We start from the raw sequence: 18842 nt of genomic DNA on the forward strand, positions 1-18842 counted from the left end.
ATCAGAGCGAGAGCGTCGCCAAATGTCACAAAAGGAGTGTGTTTTTGGTTGCCAGGGCAAGACAACCCTGCACAGATTACCAAAAGAGAAACAGCATTAAGGGACCAGTGGATGGAGTTTATTTTTACAGAGCATCAACGGAGTTGTGCAAGTGTTTGTGTTTGTTCCCTGCATTTCGAAGATGCTTGTTTTACAAACAAGGCCCAGTTTGACGCCGGATTTGCACATCGTTTATTTCTTAAGGATAATGCAGTCCCGACGAAAAAGGGTCACGATCGTGTGTTGGAACCACAGGCGGTGAGTAAAACTGCTTCAAATATCTCTGTGTTGTTCACTTAGCTATCGGTGCGTAAGCACATCAAGTAAACAACATGCAATGTTGTCGTCAAACTGCACTTTCCACATGTACAGCTTAAAAAAAAAAAGCATAGCTGTGATAGGCAATTCGGTTCTTTCTCATTATTTGACTTAGTGGGAGTATATACAGGCTAAACAAGAGCGGTGCTAGAATCGAGCCTTGTGGGACTCCACATGTCATGGACGTCCATTTAGACTTATGCTCTCCTAGACTCACATAATAGCCTCTCCCTTCTAAGTATGATATGAACCATTTGATTACAATCCCAGAAAGCCAGACCCAGTTTTCCAGTCTCTCTAGTAGTATTTTATGATCGACAGTGTCAAATGCAGCACAGAGATCTAGCAATACCAGCACCGATATTTTGGCAGAGTCGCAATTTAAGCGAATATCATTTATTATCTTAATGAGTGCTGTCTCTGTGCTGTGATGCGGTTGGAAACCAGATTGAAAATTGTCCAGGTATCCATTTGAGTTTAAGTATTTGTTCATCTGATTAAAAACTACCTTTTCTATAATTTTGCCTATAAAAGGAAGATTAGATATTGGTCTGAAATTGCTCAAAATTGTGTTATCAAGATTGGTCTTTTTCAGGAGGGGTTTAACAACTGCAGTTTTTAAGGAGTTTGGCAATGTCCCAGAAAGAAGTGAGGCATTCACCACTTCTAAGAGATCTGCTTTAAAGCAGTCAAGCATACTTTTGAAAAAAAAAGATGTGGGACGTGTGTCAAGATAGCAGGTTGATGATTTTAGGTGCTGCACTATGTCTTCCAGAATTTTGCTATCAATTGTTTCAAAAATAGACATAGTATCTTTTTGATATTGTGGCCGAATCTGTCTGACCTCTTCATTACTTGAGGATGTGCTAATCACCTTCCTGATATTGATGATCTTCTCAGAAAAGAAGGAAGCAAACTCATTGCATTTGCTGTCTGAGAGCATATCACTGGGAATCTGACTTGGGGGGGTTTGTCAGTCTCTCAACAGTGGCAAAAAGAGTACGAGTGTTATTTAAGTTACTGTTTATAAGGTTTGAGAAGAAGTTCTGTCTAGGTGTGGCTAGTTTCACATTAAAAGCATGAAGGCTCTCTTTATAGATGCTATAGTGAATTTCAAGTTTCGTCTTCCTCCACATTCGCTCTGCTTTTCTGCATTGTCTTTTCATAGTCTGAACTGCTGTTGATCTTCTCCAAACTGATTTCTGTCTGTTTGTTTTCTTACTGACTATTATTGGAGCCATATCATCAATAACATTCTTAACTTTTGAGTTGAAGGAATCAAGGAGAATATCAACAGAGTCTGCAGAAATGCTTGGTGTTAAATATATATCCTCCATAAATAGTACACTTGTGTTCTCGTTTATGCATCTCCTTCTGACAGAGACAGATCTAGATTCAGTGGTAGCAGAGATCAATATATCAAAGAAAATACAGAAGTGATCAGTGCTATTTCTTTAGTAACAATGGATGAAATGTTTAGACCCTTACTGATGATTAAGTCTAGAGTGTGTCCACCTTTGTGTGTGGGTCCATGCACATGCTGAATCAGGTCAAAAGTGTTTAGAATCGTTATCATTTCTTTTGTAGTTTTGTATTCTGCATTATCTATGTGAATATTAAAATCCCCTGCAATAAGTATTTTGGAGGCCTGTAAATAATAATAAACAGAATGCGTGGAGCACCTTTCAGCACAATCCCTAGATATTCAAAAGACAGGTACTGACCAAATGACACTTGCTTGCATTGATAGACATCTTTAAATAGAGCAGCTACACCCCCATCTCTCCTAACAGTCCTGCAAACACTCATGTAAGTGAAGTTAGGAGGGGCTGCTTCATTGAGGACTGTTGCACTGCAGCTGTCTTCTAGCCATGTTTCATTTAGAAACATAAAATCCAGATTGTTTGTGGTTATAAAGTGGTTATCTTAAGAAAAAACCATGATATTAATGATTATAAATGAGAATTGTTAATGATATTGCCAATATCCACACAGCTGACAGCTTTACCTGTTGTAGTTTGTTCAAGTTGTGCACAAAATAGATGCTGCTTTTCTGTGCTTCTCTCTCACAATGCACAACTGAGCCGTTCATCAGGAGTGTGGCAGAGATGAGGACAGTTTGAAACTCTTTTTCCTCTAAAACTTTGATGCGCATCGTCTCAGTTTAATATGTGAACGTGGCAAGCGATCGCAAAACAGGCATTAAATGCAAATTTGTAAGTTATAACGTAAATATATTGGCCTTGACGCAAGTGGGGACCTCATCAAAATCTTCACTCGCAATTTAACATTTTTGGTCGCATTTGCTACAATTTTAGTTGCAGTTTGTAGCCATGGATGTGCTTGTTATTTTGTCTGACTGTGGATGCAAAAAGAACATGTTGTATTTTGAAACGAATGCAGTTCTCAGGTGTAGATAAGTTTGGTTGATATCAAAACCCATTACAATATACCCTGTTCATTTTCATAGCTTTCATAGACTTTGAATTGAATTAAACCTTACTGCATTAAATATTTGAGCAACACTAATACAATTACTTTGAGTCATTTGTTAATTACTGATCAAGATGGCAATAGTTTACATAGAAGCAATTTAAAATGTTTTTTTTTTAACGCTTTAGTTTCAGAATCAGAAAGCGCTTTACTGCCAGGTATGTTTACAAATGAGGTGAATTTGTTTTGGTGACGGAAGCTTCCACAAGCAGAATGATATTGACAAGACAAAGATAAGAATAAGTAAATGGGGAATAACAATCTACACAAAAGGAAAAAAATAATACTGCATATAGAAAATACACATTGTATTTGTATGTACAGGTGTACATTAATGTAAATAATTGTGTGGTAAATGTATGAAAAGTGTTGTTACACGTTTATTGTCAGGTGTTCATGAGGTAGATTGCATGAAGGAAGAATCTGTCCTCTGTCTGGCCGTTCTGGCGTTCAATGCTCTGAAGCACCGACCAGACAGCAACAGTTCAGAGAGGTGTGAGGGGTGTGAGGGGTCCAGAATGATTTTGCCAGCCCTTTTGCTCACTCTGGATGAGTGCAGGTCTTGGAGACTCGGGGGTTGTACGAGTGATTCACTCAGCAGTCCAAACTAGCCACTAGTGATGATCGATTTTTGAACGAATCGTTCTTTTGAGCTGGTTCACAATAAATCAAACTGAATTGAACTTTAGTTCTGGGTTGATGACGCAGGACACACAGCCGAAGTAGCACATCCAACTCAACAAGAACCGAATGAGCCGCTTTAACCAACTGTCGAAGTTAATTGAGGATTCTGACGAGTGAGTTGCGTTGTGTGTGTATCACTGAGGACTTACGGATACGTAAAGTTTCTTTATACCAACAAAACATAGGCTACTGAAGATATGCTTATGAACACTTTTATTTAAAAAAAATGGATTTTTATACAAATATGCAAAAACCTGAATTTTAGCATGGTTTATTCTGCATGCAGATCCTATTTTAAGTTCTTTAAGTGAAATCAAGGAGTTTATAAGACATGTTTCTTCTTTCTTTTATACTTTAGACATGTAGAACATATCCAGGTTTGTGCTGTTGTGTGTGTGCTGTAGATGTAAAACTTTTAGGAATCTCATCTAAGTTGTAGGTTATTCAATACTGGTCAGTCGTATCTGACAAAGTATCTGTGAATTAAACTGAGCACTGACACCATTAACTTAAGTGAATGAAACGCAGTAATCAGCTATGTGCATTCACACAAATCACTTTTTATTTGAATGTTTTAGTATGTGTTGACACAAATGACTTTATTTTAATGCTTCATTGATACAACACAACACTGAGTTGTTAGAAAAGATGTAGAGACGTTATTGCTTGATGACGCTAGACTCGATTAATCAGATTTTGGACTCAGACTTTGCATCACTACTATCCACTGCAGTCTTTGAACTCATTTTTGGTTTGTCTGCGGTTTGTCATTATTTTCCATAATGTAATGATAAAAATTAAACTTTCATATAGTTTAGATTCATTGCACACCAACTGAAATATTTCAGGTCTTTTATTGTTTTAATACTGATGATTTTAGCATACAGCTCATGAAAACCCAAAATTCCTATCTCAAAAAATTAGCATATTTCATCCGACCAATAAAAGAAAAGTGTTTTTAATACAAAAAAAAAAAAAAAAAAAAAAAAAGTCAACCTTCAAATAATTATGTTCAGTTATGCACTCAAAACTTGGTTGGGAATGCTTTTGCAGAAATGATTGCTTCAGTGCGGCGTGGCATGGAGGCAATCAGCCTGTGGCACTGCTGAGGTGTTATGGAGGCCCACGATGCTTCGATAGCGGCCTTAAGCTCATCCAGAGTGTTGGGTCTTGCGTCTCTCAACTTTCTCTTCACAATATCCCACAGATTCTCTATGGGGTTCAGGTCAGGAGAGTTGGCAGGCCAATTGAGCACAGTAATACCATGGTCAGTAAACCATTTACCAGTGGTTTTGGCACTGTGAGCAGGTGCCAGGTCATGCTGAAAAACGAAATCTTCATCTCCATAAAGCTTTTTCAGCAGATGGAAGCATGAAGTGCTCCAAAATCTCCTGATAGCTAGCTGCATTGACCCTGCCCTTGATAAAACACACTGGACCAACACCAGCAGCTGACATGGCACCCCAGACCATCACTGACCGTGGGTACTTGACACTGGACTTCAGGCATTTTGGCATTTCCTTCTCCCCAGTCTTCCTCCAGACTCGGCACCTTGATTTCCGAATGACATGGAAAATTTGCTTTCATCCGAAAAAAGTACTGAGCAACAGTCCAGTGCTGCTTCTCTGTAGCCCATTTCCTGCACACGCCTGTGCACGGTGGCTCTGGATGTTTCTACTCCAGACTCAGTCCACTGCTTCCGCAGGTCCCCCAAGGTCTGGAATCGGTCCTTCTCCACAATCTTCCTCAGGGTCCGGTCATCTCTTCTCGTTGTGCAGCGTTTTTTGCCACACTTTTTCCTTCCCACTGAGGTGCCTTGATAGAGCACTCTGGGAACAGCCTATTCGTTCAGAAATGTCTTTCTGTGTCTTACCCTCTCGCTTGAGGGTGTCAATGATGGCCTTCTGGACAGCAGTCAGGTCGGCAGTCTTACCCATGATTGTGGTTTTGAGTAATGAACCAGGCTGGGAGTTTTTAAAAGCCTCAGGAATCTTTTGCAGGTGTTTAGAGGTAATTAGTTGATTCAGATGATTAGGTTAATAGCTCGTTTAGAGAACCTTTTCATGATATGCTAATTTTTTGAGATTTTAATTTTGGGTTTTCATGAGCTGTATGCCAAAATCATCAGTATTAAAACAATAAAAGACCTGAAATATTTCAGTTGGTCTGCAATGAATCTAAAATATATGAAAGTTTAATTTTTATCATTACATTATGGAAAATAAAGAACTTTTATCACAATATGCTATTTTTTTTAGAAGGACCTGTAAACATTCTGCACGCTATACATGCAGTTTGCTGACAATTCTGGAATTTGAGTCAAATACACCCACTGCGTGATGTGACATCGGAGAGACGTCTTTTTCCATGTAATTTTTAGGCTTCCAAATTCGGTCCATTGAAGGGGTTGTTTTGTAACAGCAGGTGAAATGTTTTTTCCGCGTTTTCCGCACATCTAATGTTGACGTCCGTGGGGCCACCATGTAAGGTCTATTTATAGTCCGTATGTGGTAGTTTGTGGACATCTTTTTTAACATCAAATTTAGACTTATTTTGGACGTGTTTTTCATAACGTCTATAACTGTGGTCCCATGTTTCCAGAGGGTGGAGGACATGTTTTCTGTGCTAGCTAATCTCCCTGTAACTTGTTTGGCTCAAATTCTACTTTCAACAGGAACTGAAAAGGAGTAGGAGGATGTTTAGGTAGCTAGCTTGAAGCCAATGGGGCGGTCAATAAGAACAGGTCCAGTTTAGTCACTCTGATGTTAAGGTCTTTATTTTCCTTCTTCAGCAGGTATTAGGTATGGGTGTGTATGCAGGGGTGTATGTGTGGAAGCATGTGGTTTCTACAAAAGGACAGAATTACAGCAATTTAAGTTAACAATAAACATAACATTGAATTCACAGGAGAAAACGTAATTTAAACAATGCATAAGGCCATCTACTCATACTATAAATCTCAAATACATATCTAAAGAACATGCTTAAGCAGGAAATACAGCAAAATAAACACACTTAGGACAAACTTAAGAAATACAGAATAATTAAGTGTCAAACAAAAGCACTTACATGGTCAAATACACACACGCAGGGAAAAAGAACTCAGTCCTCTGCACAGTGCATCCATGTACACCAGAATGAAGGTGCTGTGGGCACAGGTGCAATTTATAAGTTAATCGTAAATTAACAAGCCAAGAGGGGTGTGGCACATGCTTGGCACCTTGAACCTTAAGGACACATAGCTTTTTAACAGGAACTCAAAATTATCTGGAATGGTATGCCACCTTCTGAAATGGGACTAGATCATTTTCCAAAAACCACATACAACACTACAGTTATACAGATACAAATCACAATTCAATATCACCATTTTCATCTTTATTCAAACATAAATTCACCAGTGATGCAGGCTGAAAAGCTGTGCCGTCATTTTGCAATAGTTAAACACTCGAGTGAAATGCCTGCCATGTTGCCTCAGCCAATCAGAGTGGAGTTTACTGGTTGGGTTATGATGATGTGCTGCCTCAACCAATTAGAGTGATGTTGACTGTTTTTTGTCTCTTTGGTTGAAATCCAAAGCCCTTGATAGAGGCAGAACCTGATTTTACCAAGTGAGACATGTTCCTGGGACAACATCTTTGTTGTCCCTGGAACAACATTGTGATTAACCAATAAGATTTGAAGAACCAGTTTATAGATTTTGTGAAGTTTACACTTTAAATCACTTTTTGTTGCTTGTACATCAGTGTCATTCATCTATCATTTCCTCTAATTTTAGGGATTACTCATGGTTAGGGGTTAGGTTTAGGTGTAGGGAAAATGTCAAGAATATATTTTTGGAGTAAAAAGGTGTTCCATGGTCAACAAAATATGTTGCAAATAATACATGCAAAAGTACATGTATGCATAAAGAAATCACTTGATAGGCTACTTTAAATAAACCAGATAAAGAAAAACAGAAGGAAAAAAAACATCCCCTGAATAAATAAATAAATAGCCATTCACACCATAAATCGTGTTTGTTTATAAATAACCTGTGAATTGCTCAGATGCAAAAGCCTCAATCTGAATTTCTTCTAGAATTTTTATAAAGCCTGTATATTTAAGAACTTTCACTTAAATGACAATTAATAGGTAATTTGCATTGCCATTTAAGTGAAATTATTGAACTTAAATATACAAACTTGATTAAAAATTTCATTCTAGAAGAACATTTCAGATGGTACTTAGAGGCTTTTGCATCTGAACTCTTCATGTATTAATCATGTTGATATGCCCTATAAAACAAATATTACATATTAATCATGTAAATTTCCTGCACCTGTTATAGATGTCCAAATGACGTCTATAACAGTACGTCAGTAAAATGTTGAATGTCAAGATGACGTCCAAGTTGGGTCATGGTTGGACGTCCAAATAGTAGACATAGTTTGGACGTCGAATAGATGTTCAGAAATGGTCATGGACTGACGGACCTAATATAGACATGATCTACACGTCTGTCCGACATCCTATGTTTAGTGGGCATGCTTATTTCACTGCTTATAAAACATGCAAAACACTTTGAATAATTTGTTCACATCTATAGCCTATAAATACACTAATTTAGCAAGACAAAGGGATGTAGCTGTTGTGAGAACAGCATTGACAGCAGCAATGGTTGTCCCTCCATCATGTTTAAAGTTTAAGACCCTCCAAACTCAGAAACTCTGGTATCAACATTATTCCTGATTTCCCAGTAGTAAATATGACTTGAGAGACTATTCACGACCAATTTCTGATTAGGAAACTCAAGATAATTCCGATAGCACGTGAAGGCAGCATAAATACTAATTCAAAGGAGGCACTAATGAGTTGATAAATGGGACACAGGTGAACTGAATGACATAATCAGAGCTACTGATGAAAACAAGGTCAAAGGAACAAGAAAACCACAGACATATAACACTGTGTTTTCCCAGTGATTTTATACACACTTGACATCAAGTAAAGCATAAAAGCAGAGCTCTCTCTGGAACACCACAAAATCTTTCTTTAGATTCTGAAGGCAGTGATCTGAAAACCAAGGTGAGTTTTAGACACAGAGACCTACTGAATAACTGTCTTTAAAATCCACTGAGAATACAATGTGTGCAGTACATGAGTGCAGATAATTCACTTTTGCTGCTTATTAATTTTCAAGTTCATGGCAATGTTGAGAAGTCTGCTGCTTCTGTTCATCGTGTTTTCCACGGGAAATGGCGTTCCTAAAGCAGGTATTTTGTACAACTATTAATCCATTTTAAAGAACTTTATGGAGCAGGATAGTGTGAAATCGACTGTATTTTATTGACTAGTATTTTCACAATACAAGTAACCTGAATTACAAGACTAACATGTAGTCCTGCTGGATACGGCAGATATAGATGTACGATGCCAGGATGGATGGACACATTTTGAAACCCGATGCTACAAGTTCTTCTCTCAGTCAGCTACCTGGATTGCAGCAGAGGTAAAGTTTTAGTTCCAAGGCAGTTTTATGATTTTTGAAGTAAAACTTGCTTTTAATTTTCTATTTAGAAAACTGTACTTGGCAACTAATTGGAGCAGATATCGTTTGAGAATGAATAGAAGTGTAACGGATTATCTTTTGTCTCTTAGAGAAACTGTATTGATCAGCATGCAAATCTTGCATCTGTGCACAAAGAAGAAGAAAACTATTTTCTGATGGGTCTGTTGCCTTCTCCTACTACACGATGTTGGATTGGTGTTCAAGATGCTGTGGAAGTAAGTTCAGTTGTGTGGCCTAAACGGACTTCTGTGTTTGAGACCGTGTTTCTAATGAAGGTTTACCCTCAAAGCCAAACTAAATGATGTTCTTTCTGGTGTCTGAGTACAGAAGAGCACTCTCTTAATCTCTGCTCTTTAGGAAGGAGAGTGGTTGTGGAGTGATGGAACTAAATTTGACTACGCCAACTGGTGCACTGGTGAACCTAACAATCTGAATGTTGAGAACTGTGGAGAGCTCAACTGGACCTGTGAGAAAGCAGTCTAGTTTTTACTCCAAAATTTACCATCCTAATATTTCATAACAAATGGTAACCTAACACTACTGTAAAGCTCAGAATAACGGTTTCATTTTTCCACCCTACAGCTGATGAATGCTGGAATGATTCGACCTGTACAAACCCAAAGGGCTATATCTGTGCTACACGATCGGAGATGGACTGGCCCACTGATCCAGAGTAACTTTGATTTTTGTACTACATTACAAAACATCCTCCACTTTAATTTCCTAATACTGAATTACTCTAATAAAAGCATTAAGCAACCCGTTGTTCAATGAAAAATGTGTAATTGGAATGAGTATTGTTTGTCTTATGGCCTAAAGAGATGCGCAAGGCGCCAAAACAAATCTTAATGAGCCATTGGCTCCTATAAGAGAACTTGGGTGGTGTGTGGGTTTTTTTTTTTTTTTTTTTTTTTTATAAATGGTTTCATAAAGGACCTTGGTAACATCAGAAGAGCCTTTTACATTTCACAAGATGTTCTGTAAATAAACTTTTGATAATCACCTCTTATTTTTAAGTGTGTCTTTCACTTTCTTATTTAGTAAAATGCAACGGATATAAATGTAAACATTAGGTTAAGTAAAACTATTACGTGCAATGGCGCCTAAATCTAGCAAAATGCTCCTCTTTATAGTTATTTTTCTAGCTGACAGCGCTTCTGGACCCCAAATGTTTATTCTGAGGTAACACTAGATCGTTGTACTGTAGGTCCTCATAAAAAGAGCCAGCCTTTTGAATGTTAATTCATGTTCATTATGTACTATAGTAAAGCGAGGTTAAATGGGTTACTTGCCGCTTATACGATTGTGCCTATTGCATTAAAGAGCTCCAAAACTGTATTTGGTATTTTTCGTAATTTTAAATGCATTTTAAAGCTGATACTTTGTTTATTCAATAAAGCTTTTTGTGATTACTCGATAGCAAATGTGCTACAAATTAGGAAGTTCAGACATTAATAGAACACAGCATAGACCTAAGATCTTAAGCAGAAACCATGTTATTAATAATTATAAATGAGAATTGTTAATGATATTGCCAATATCCACACAGCTGACAGCTTTACCTGTTGTAGTTTGTTCAAGTTGTGCACAAAATAGATGCTGCTTTTCTGTGCTTCTCTCTCTCACAATGCACAACTGAGCCGTTCATCAGGAGTGTGGCAGAGATGAGGACCGTTTGAAACTCTTTTTCCACTAAAACTGACGCGCATCGTCTCGGTTTAATATGTGAACACGGCAAATGGTGCGATCGCAAAACAGGCATTAAATTCACATTTTTAAGTTATAACGTAAATATATTGGCCTTGTCTCCATTGGGGACCTAATCAAAATCTTCACTCGCAATTTAACATTTTTGGTCGCATTTGCTACAATTTTAGTTGCAGTTTGTAGCCCTGGATGTGCTTGTTGTTTTGTCTGACTATGTGGATGCAAAAAGAACATTTTGTATTTTGAAATGAAATGCAGTTCTCAGGTGTAGATAAGTTTGGTTGATATCAAAACCCATTCACATATACCCTGTTCATTTTCATAGCGTGAGAATGCAGTCTAACAAGACTTTGACAAATTGATTTAAACCTTACTGCATTAAATACTTGAACAACACTAATACAATTACAGTCATTGGTTAATTACTGATCAAGATTTCAATAGTTGACAGAAGCAATTTTAAATGTTTTTTTTTTTTTAACACTTTAGTTTCAGAATCAGAAAGCGCTTTACTGCAGGTATGTTTACAAATGAGGTGAATTTGTTTTGGTGACGGAAGCTTCCACAAGCAGAATGATATTGACAAGACACAGATAAGAATAAGTAAATGGGGAATAACAATCTACACAAAAGGAAAAAAATAATACTGCATATAGAAAATACACATTGTATTTGTATGTACAGGTGTACATTAATGTAAATAATTGTGTGGTAAATGTATGAAAAGTGTTGTTACACGTTTATTGTCAGGTGTTCATGAGGTAGATTGCGTGAAGGAAGAATCTGTCCTCTGTCTGGCCGTTCTGGCGTTCAATGCTCTGAAGCACCGACCAGACAGCAACAGTTCAGAGAGGTGTGAGGGGTGTGAGGGGTCCAGAATGATTTTGCCAGCCCTTTTGCTCACTCTGGATGAGTGCAGGTCTTGGAGACTCGGGGGTTGTACCAGTGATTCACTCAGCAGTCCAAACTAGCCACTAGTGATGATCGATTCTTGAACGAATCGTTCTTTTGAGCTGGTTCACAATAAATCAAACTGAATTGAACTTTAGTTCTGGGTTGATGACGCAGGACACACAGCCGAAGTAGCACGTGCAACTCAACAAGAACCGAATGAGCCGCTTTACCCAACTGTCGAAGTTAATTGAGGATTCTGACGAGTGAGTTGCGTTGTGTGTGTGTCACTGAGGATTTACGGATACGTAAAGTTTCTTTATAGCAAACAAAACATAGGCTACTGGAGATATGCTTATGAACACTTTTATTTTAAAAAAATGGATTTTTATACAAATATGCAAAAACCTGAATTTTAGCATGGTTTATTCTGCATGCAGATCCTATTTTAAGTTATTTACGTAAAATCAAGGAGTTTATAAGACATGTTTCTTCTTTCTTTTATACTTTAGACATGTAGAACATATCCAGGTTTGTGCTGTTGTGTGTGTGCTGTAGATGTAAAACTTTTAGGAATCTCATCAAGTTGTAGGATTTTCAATACTGGTCAGTCGTATCTGACATGAAGTATCCGTGAATTAAACTGAGCACTGACACCATTAACTTAAGTGAATGAAACGCAGTAACCAGCTATGTGCATTCACACAAATAACTTTTTATTTGAATGTTTCAGTATGTGTTGACACAAATGACTTTATTTTAATGTTTCGTTGATACAACACGACACTGAGTTGTTAGAAAAGATGTAGAGACGTTATTGCTTGATGACGCTAGACTCGATTAATCAGATTTTGGACTCAGACTTTGCATCACTAGTATCCACTGCAGTCTTTGAACTCATTTTTGGTTTGTCTGCGGTTTGTCATTATTTTCCATAATGTAATGATAAAAATTAAACTTTAATATATTTTAGATTCATTGCACACCAACTGAAATATTTCAGGTCTTTTATTGTTTTAATACTGATGATTTTAGCATAAAGCTCATGGAAACCCAAAATTCCTATCTCAAAACATTAGCATATTTCATCTGACCAATAAGAGAAAAGTGTTTTTAATACAAAAAAAAGTCAACCTTCAAATAATTATGTTCAGTTATGCACTCAAAACTTGGTTGGGAATGCTTTTGCAGAAATGATTGCTTCAGTGCGGCGTGGCATGGAGGCAATCAGCCTGTGGCACTGCTGAGGTGTTATGGAGGCCCACGATGCTTCGATAGCGGCCTTAAGCTCATCCAGAGTGTTGGGTCTTGCGTCTCTCAACTTTCTCTTCACAATATCCCACAGATTCTCTATGGGGTTCAGGTCAGGAGAGTTGGCAGGCCAATTGAGCACAGTAAGACCATGGTCAGTAAACCATTTACCAGTGGTTTTGGCACTGTGAGCAGGTGCCAGGTCATGCTGAAAAACGAAATCTTCATCTCCATAAAGCTTTTTCAGCAGATGGAAGCATGAAGTGCTCCAAAATCTCCTGATAGCTAGCTGCATTGACCTTGCCCTTGATAAAACACACTGGACCAACACCAGCAGCTGACATGGCACCCCAGACCATCACTGACTGTGGGTACTTGACACTGGACTTCAGGCATTTTGGCATTTCCTTCTCCCCAGTCTTCCTCCAGACTCGGCACCTTGATTTCCGAATGACATGCAAAATTTGCTTTGATCCGAAAAAAGTACTGAGCAACAGTCCAGTGCTGCTTCTCTGTAGCCCATTTCCTGCACACGCCTGTGCACGGTGGCTCTGGATGTTTCTACTCCAGACTCAGTCCACTGCTTCCGCAGGTCCCCCAAGGTCTGGAATCGGTCCTTCTCCACAATCTTCCTCAGGGTCCGGTCATCTCTTCTCGTTGTGCAGCGTTTTTTGCCACACTTTTTCCTTCCCACTGAGGTGCCTTGATACAGCACTCTGGGAACAGCCTATTCGTTCAGAAATGTCTTTCTGTGTCTTACCCTCTCGCTTGAGGGTGTCAATGATGGCCTTCTGGACAGCAGTCAGGTCGGCAGTCTTACCCATGATTGTGGTTTTGAGTAATGAACCAGGCTGGGAGTTTGTAAAAGCCTCAGGAATCTTTTGCAGGTGTTTAGAGGTAATTAGTTGATTCAGATGATTAGGTTAATAGCTCGTTTAGAGAACCTTTTCATGATATGCTAATTTTTTTAGATTTTAATTTTGGGTTTTCATGAGCTGTATGCCAAAATCATCAGTATTAAAACAATAAAAGACCTGAAATATTTCAGTTGGTGTGCAATGAATCTAAAATATATGAAAGTTTAATTTTAATCATTACATTATGGAAAATAAAGAACTTTTATCACAATATGCTAATTTTTTTAGAAGGACCTGTAAACATTCTACACGCTATACATGCAGTTTGCTGACAATTCTGGAATTTGAGTCAAATACACCCACTGCGCAATGTGACGTCGGAGAGACGTCTTTTTCATGTAATTTTTAGGCGTCCAAATTCGGTCCATTGAAGGGGTTGTTTTGTAACAGCAGGTGAAATGTTTTTTCCGCACATCTAATGTTGACATCCGTGGGGCCACCATGTAAGGTCTATTTATAGTCCGTATGTGGTAGTTTGTGGACGTCTTTTCAACATCAAATTTAGACTTATTTTGGACGTGATTTTCATAACGTCTATAACTGTGGTCCCATGTTTCCAGAGGGTGGAGGACATGTTTTCTGTGCAAGCTAATCTCCCTGTAACTTGTTTGGCTCAAATTCTACTTTCAACAGGAACTGAAAAGGAGTAGGAGGATGTTTAGGTAGCTAGCTTGAAGCCAATGGGGCGGTCAATAAGAACAGGTCCAGTTTAGTCACTCTGATGTTAAGGTCTTTATTTTCCTTCTTCAGCAGGTATTAGGTATGGGTGTGTATGCAGGGGTGTATGTGTGGAAGCATGTGGTTTCTACAAAAGGACAGAATTACAGCAATTTAAGTTAACAATAAACATAACATTGAATTCACAGGAGAAAACGTAATTTAAACAATGCATAAGGCCATCTACTCATACTATAAATCTCAAATACATATCTAAAGAACATGCTTAAGCAGGAAATACAGCAAAATAAACACACTTAGGACAAACTTAAGAAATACAGAATAATTAAGTGTCAAACAAAAGCACTTACATGGTCAAATACACACATGCAGGGAAAAAGAACTCAGTCCTCTGCACAGTGCATCCATGTACACCAGAATGAAGGTGCTGTGGGCACAGGTGCAATTTATAGTGTCCTAATTGGCTTGAGATCTGGGGGGTGGAACTAGAAGTTAATCGTAAATTAACAAGCCAAGAGGGGTGTGGCACATGCTTGGCACCTTGAAGCTTAAGGACACATAGCTTTTTAACAGGAACTCAAAATTATCTGGAATGGTATGCCACCTTCTGAAATGGGACTAGATCATTTTCCAAAAACCACATACAACACTCCAGTTATACAGATACAAATCACAATTCAATATCACCATTTTCATCTTTATTCAAACATAAATTCACCAGTGATGCAGGCTGAAAAGCTGTGCCGTCATTTTGCAATAGTTGAACACTCGAGTGAAATGCCTGCCGTGTTGCCTCGGCCAATCAGAGTGGAGTTTACTGGTTGGGTTATGATGATGTGCTGCCTCAGCCAATTAGAGTGATGTTGACTGTTTTTTGTCTCTTTGGTTGAAATCCAAAGCCCTTGATAGAGGCAGAACCTGATTTTACCAAGTGAGACATGTTCCTGGGACAACATCTTTGTTGTCCCTGGAACAACATTGTGATTAACCAATAAGATTTGAAGAACCAGTTTATAGATTTTGTGAAGTTTACACTTAAAATCACTTTTTGTTGCTTGTACATCAGTGTCATTCATCTATCATTTCCTCTAATTTTAGGGATTACTCATGGTTAGGGGTTAGGTTTAGGTGTAAGGAAAATGTCAAGAATATATTTTTGGAGTAAAAAGGTGTTCCATGGTCAACAAAATATGTTGCAAAAAATACATGCAAAAGTACATGTATGCATAAAGAAATCACTTGATAGGCTACTTAAAATAAACCAGATAAAGAAAAACAGAAGGAAAAAAAAAACATCCCCTGAATAAATAAATAAATAGCCATTCACACCATAAATCGTGTTTGTTTATAAATAACCTGTATGTGAATTGCTCAGATGCAAAAGCCTCAATCTGAATTTCTTCTAGAATTTTTATAAAGCCTGTATATTTAAGAACTTTCACTTAAATGACAATTAATAGGTAATTTGCATTGCCATTTAAGTGAAATTATTGAACTTAAATATACAAACTTGATTAAAATAAATTTTCATTCTAGAAGAACATTTCAGATGGTACTTAGAGGCTTTTGCATCTGAACTCTTCATTTATTAATCATGTTGATAGGCCCTATAAAACAAATATTACATATTAATCATGTAAATTTCCTGCACTTGTTATAGATGTCCAAATGACGTCTATAACAGTACGTCAGTAAAATGTTGAATGTCAAGATGACGTCCAAGTTGGGTCATGGTTGGACGTCCAAATAGTGGACATAGTTTGGACGTCGAATAGATGTTCAGAAATGGTCATGGACTGACGGACCTAATATAGACATGATCTGCACGTCTGTCCGACATCCAATGTTTAGTGGGCATGCTTATTTCACTGCTTAAAAAACATGCAAAACACTTTGAATAATTTGTTCACATCTATAACCTATAAATACACTAATTTAGCAAGACAAAGGGATGTAGCTGTTGTGAGAACAGCATTGACAGCAGCAATGGTTGTCCCTCCATCATGTTTAAAGTTTAAGACCCTCCAAACTCAGAAACTCTGGTATCAACATTATTCCTGATTTCCCAGTAGTAAATATGACTTGAGAGACTATTCACGACCAATTTCTGATTAGGAAACTCAAGATAATTCTGATAGCACGTGAAGGCAGCATAAATACTAATTCAAACGAGGCACTAATGAGTTGATAAATGGGACACAGGTGAACTGAATGACATAATCAGAGCTACTGATGAAAACAAGGTCAAAGGAACAAGAAAACCACAGACATATAACACTGTGTTTTCCTGGTGATTTATACACACTTGACATCAAGTAAAGCATAAAAGCAGAGCTCTCTCTGGAACACCACAAAATCTTTCTTGAGATTCTGAAGGCAGTGATCTGAAAACCAAGGTGAGTTTTAGACACAGAGACCTACTGAATAACTGTCTTTAAAATCCACTGAGAATACAATGTGTGCAGTACATGAGTGCAGATAATTCACTTTTGCTGCTTATTAATTTTCAAGTTCATGGCAATGTTGAGAAGTCTGCTGCTTCTGTTCATCATGTTTTCCACGGGAAATGGTGCTCCTAAAGCAGGTATTTTATACAAACTATTAATCCATTTTAAAGAACTTTATGGAGCAGGATAGTGTGAAATCGACTGTATTTTCACAATACAAGTAATCTGAATTACAAGACTAACATGTAGTCCTGCTGGATACGGCAGATATAGATGTACGATGCCAGGATGGATGGACACATTTTGAAACCCGATGCTACAAGTTCTTCTCTCAGTCAGCTACCTGGATTGCAGCAGAGGTAAAGTTTTAGTTTCAAGGCAGTTTTATGATTTTTGAAGTAAAACGTTCTTTTAATTTTCTATTTAGAATACTGTAATTGGCGCAGGTATCGTTTGAGAATGAATAGAAGTGTAACGGATTATCTTTTGTCTCTTAGAAAAACTGTATTGATCAGCATGCAAATCTTGCATCTGTGCACAAAGAAGAAGAAAACCATTTTCTGCTGGGTCTGTTGCCTTCTCCTACTACACGATGTTGGATTGGTGTTCAAGATGCTGTGGAAGTAAGTTCAGTTGTGTGGCCTAAGGAGACTTCTGTGTTTGAGACTGTGTTTCTAATGAAGGTTTACCTTCAAAGCCAAACTAAAGGATGTTCTTTCTGGTGTCTGAGTACAGAAGAGCACTCTCTTATTCCCCGTCTCTGCTCTTTAGGAAGGAGAGTGGTTGTGGAGTGATGGAACTAATTATGACTACGACAACTGGTGCACTGGTGAACCTAACAATCTGAATGTTGAGAACTGTGGAGAGCTCAACTGGACCTGTGAGAAAGCAGTCTAGTTTTTACTCCAATATTTACCATCCTAACATTTCATAACAAATGGTAACCTAACGCTACTGTAAAGCTCAGAATAACGGTTTCCTTTTTCCACCATACAGCTGATGAATGCTGGAATGATTCGACCTGTACAAACCTAAAGGGCTATATATGTGCTACACGATCAGAGATGTACTGGCCCACTGATCCAGAGTAACTTTGATTGTACTACATCTAAAGTTTCTGAACTTCATTACAAAACATCCTCCACCTTAATTTCTTACTGAATTACTCAAATTAATAAAAGCATTAAGCAACCCTTGTTCAATGAAAAATGTGTAATTGGAATGAGTATTGTTTGTCGTAATAAGCCATTGGCTCCTATAAGAGACCCTTTTTTTTTTTATGGTTTTGTAAAGGACCTTGGTAACATCTGAAGAGCCTTTTACAGTTCACAAGATGTTCTGTGACGAACCTTTTAGAAGCACCTTTATTTTTAAGTGTGTGTCTCTCACACTTTCAGTCTATTTTTCTTATTTATTAAGATGTAATCGGATATAAATGTAATCATTACAATGTAAAAAAAAAAAAAGAAGCGTAAAAAGTCTGGCAGCAAAGTTGCCAACCACTTACCGTCAAATTACAGTAAAAAAAACTTCAATAATTTTATGGAAAAATGATGTTTTTTTGAAAACTGATATGTAACGTAAACAATTTTTGTATTTTTACACTCAAACTGCTGTAGAAAGAAAAACAAATCTCATAAAAAAAATCTCTGAATGTTAAATGTATAAAAACTTAAAATTACATAAAAACAAAGACTTCTGTTTTAATACAGTATTATTTGGTATATTTTTAAGATAATCCGATCCATCTACAAGAACTCCTTGTCAAAGCAAAGACTTTTCTTTGTAAAACATACAGAAAATGTTGTATAATTACCTTAATTTAAAGCCCAATACCAGTATATTGATCGTTTTAAAATTTTATTT

General features: G+C 37.5%; 2 protein-coding genes across 4 annotated transcripts in view; one reads left to right on the plus strand and one right to left on the minus strand.

Annotated features, from left to right (window-relative positions):
• Positions 1–18842, minus strand: part of LOC127959408 (voltage-dependent T-type calcium channel subunit alpha-1I-like) — a 110615-nt gene that overhangs the window by 63723 nt on the left and 28050 nt on the right. The window lies entirely within an intron of this gene.
• On the plus strand, positions 8436–18185 carry LOC127959427 (galactose-specific lectin nattectin-like). Of its 3 annotated transcripts, none has more exons than XM_052558605.1 (6): positions 8436–8601; positions 8717–8789; positions 8934–9025; positions 9175–9300; positions 9443–9551; positions 9668–9863. In XM_052558605.1, exons 2-6 carry the CDS (start codon positions 8720–8722, stop codon positions 9760–9762), a joined length of 492 nt encoding a protein of 163 aa, XP_052414565.1. In that variant the 5' UTR covers positions 8436–8601; positions 8717–8719; the 3' UTR covers positions 9763–9863. The 3 variants fall into 3 exon arrangements, with proteins under 3 accessions (XP_052414565.1, XP_052414567.1, XP_052414566.1); XM_052558607.1 differs by lacking the exons at positions 8717–8789; positions 8934–9025; positions 9175–9300; positions 9443–9551; positions 9668–9863 and adding exons at positions 17041–17113; positions 17244–17335; positions 17474–17599; positions 17748–17856; positions 17973–18185 and having other exon boundaries at positions 8452–8601; XM_052558606.1 differs by lacking the exons at positions 8436–8601; positions 8717–8789; positions 8934–9025; ... (1 more) ...; positions 9443–9551; positions 9668–9863 and adding exons at positions 16759–16925; positions 17041–17113; positions 17244–17335; ... (1 more) ...; positions 17748–17856; positions 17973–18185.

The sequence above is a fragment of the Carassius gibelio genome, chromosome B6, assembly GCF_023724105.1.
Source record: "Carassius gibelio isolate Cgi1373 ecotype wild population from Czech Republic chromosome B6, carGib1.2-hapl.c, whole genome shotgun sequence".
Taxonomy (NCBI): Eukaryota; Metazoa; Chordata; class Actinopteri; order Cypriniformes; family Cyprinidae; genus Carassius; species Carassius gibelio.

What these genes read in the sequence shown, in the direction of transcription:
- LOC127959427 (XM_052558605.1), top strand. Translation starts at nt 8,720, where the DNA reads ATGGCAATGTTGAGAAGTCTGCTGCTTCTGTTCATCGTGTTTTCCACG. An exon ending in AAATGGCGTTCCTAAAGCAG is followed by an intron (nt 8,790 to 8,933) that starts GTATTTTGTACA and finishes TGGATACGGCAG; the next exon opens with ATATAGATGTACGATGCCAG. An exon ending in TGGAGAGCTCAACTGGACCT is followed by an intron (nt 9,552 to 9,667) that starts GTGAGAAAGCAG and finishes TCCACCCTACAG; the next exon opens with CTGATGAATGCTGGAATGAT.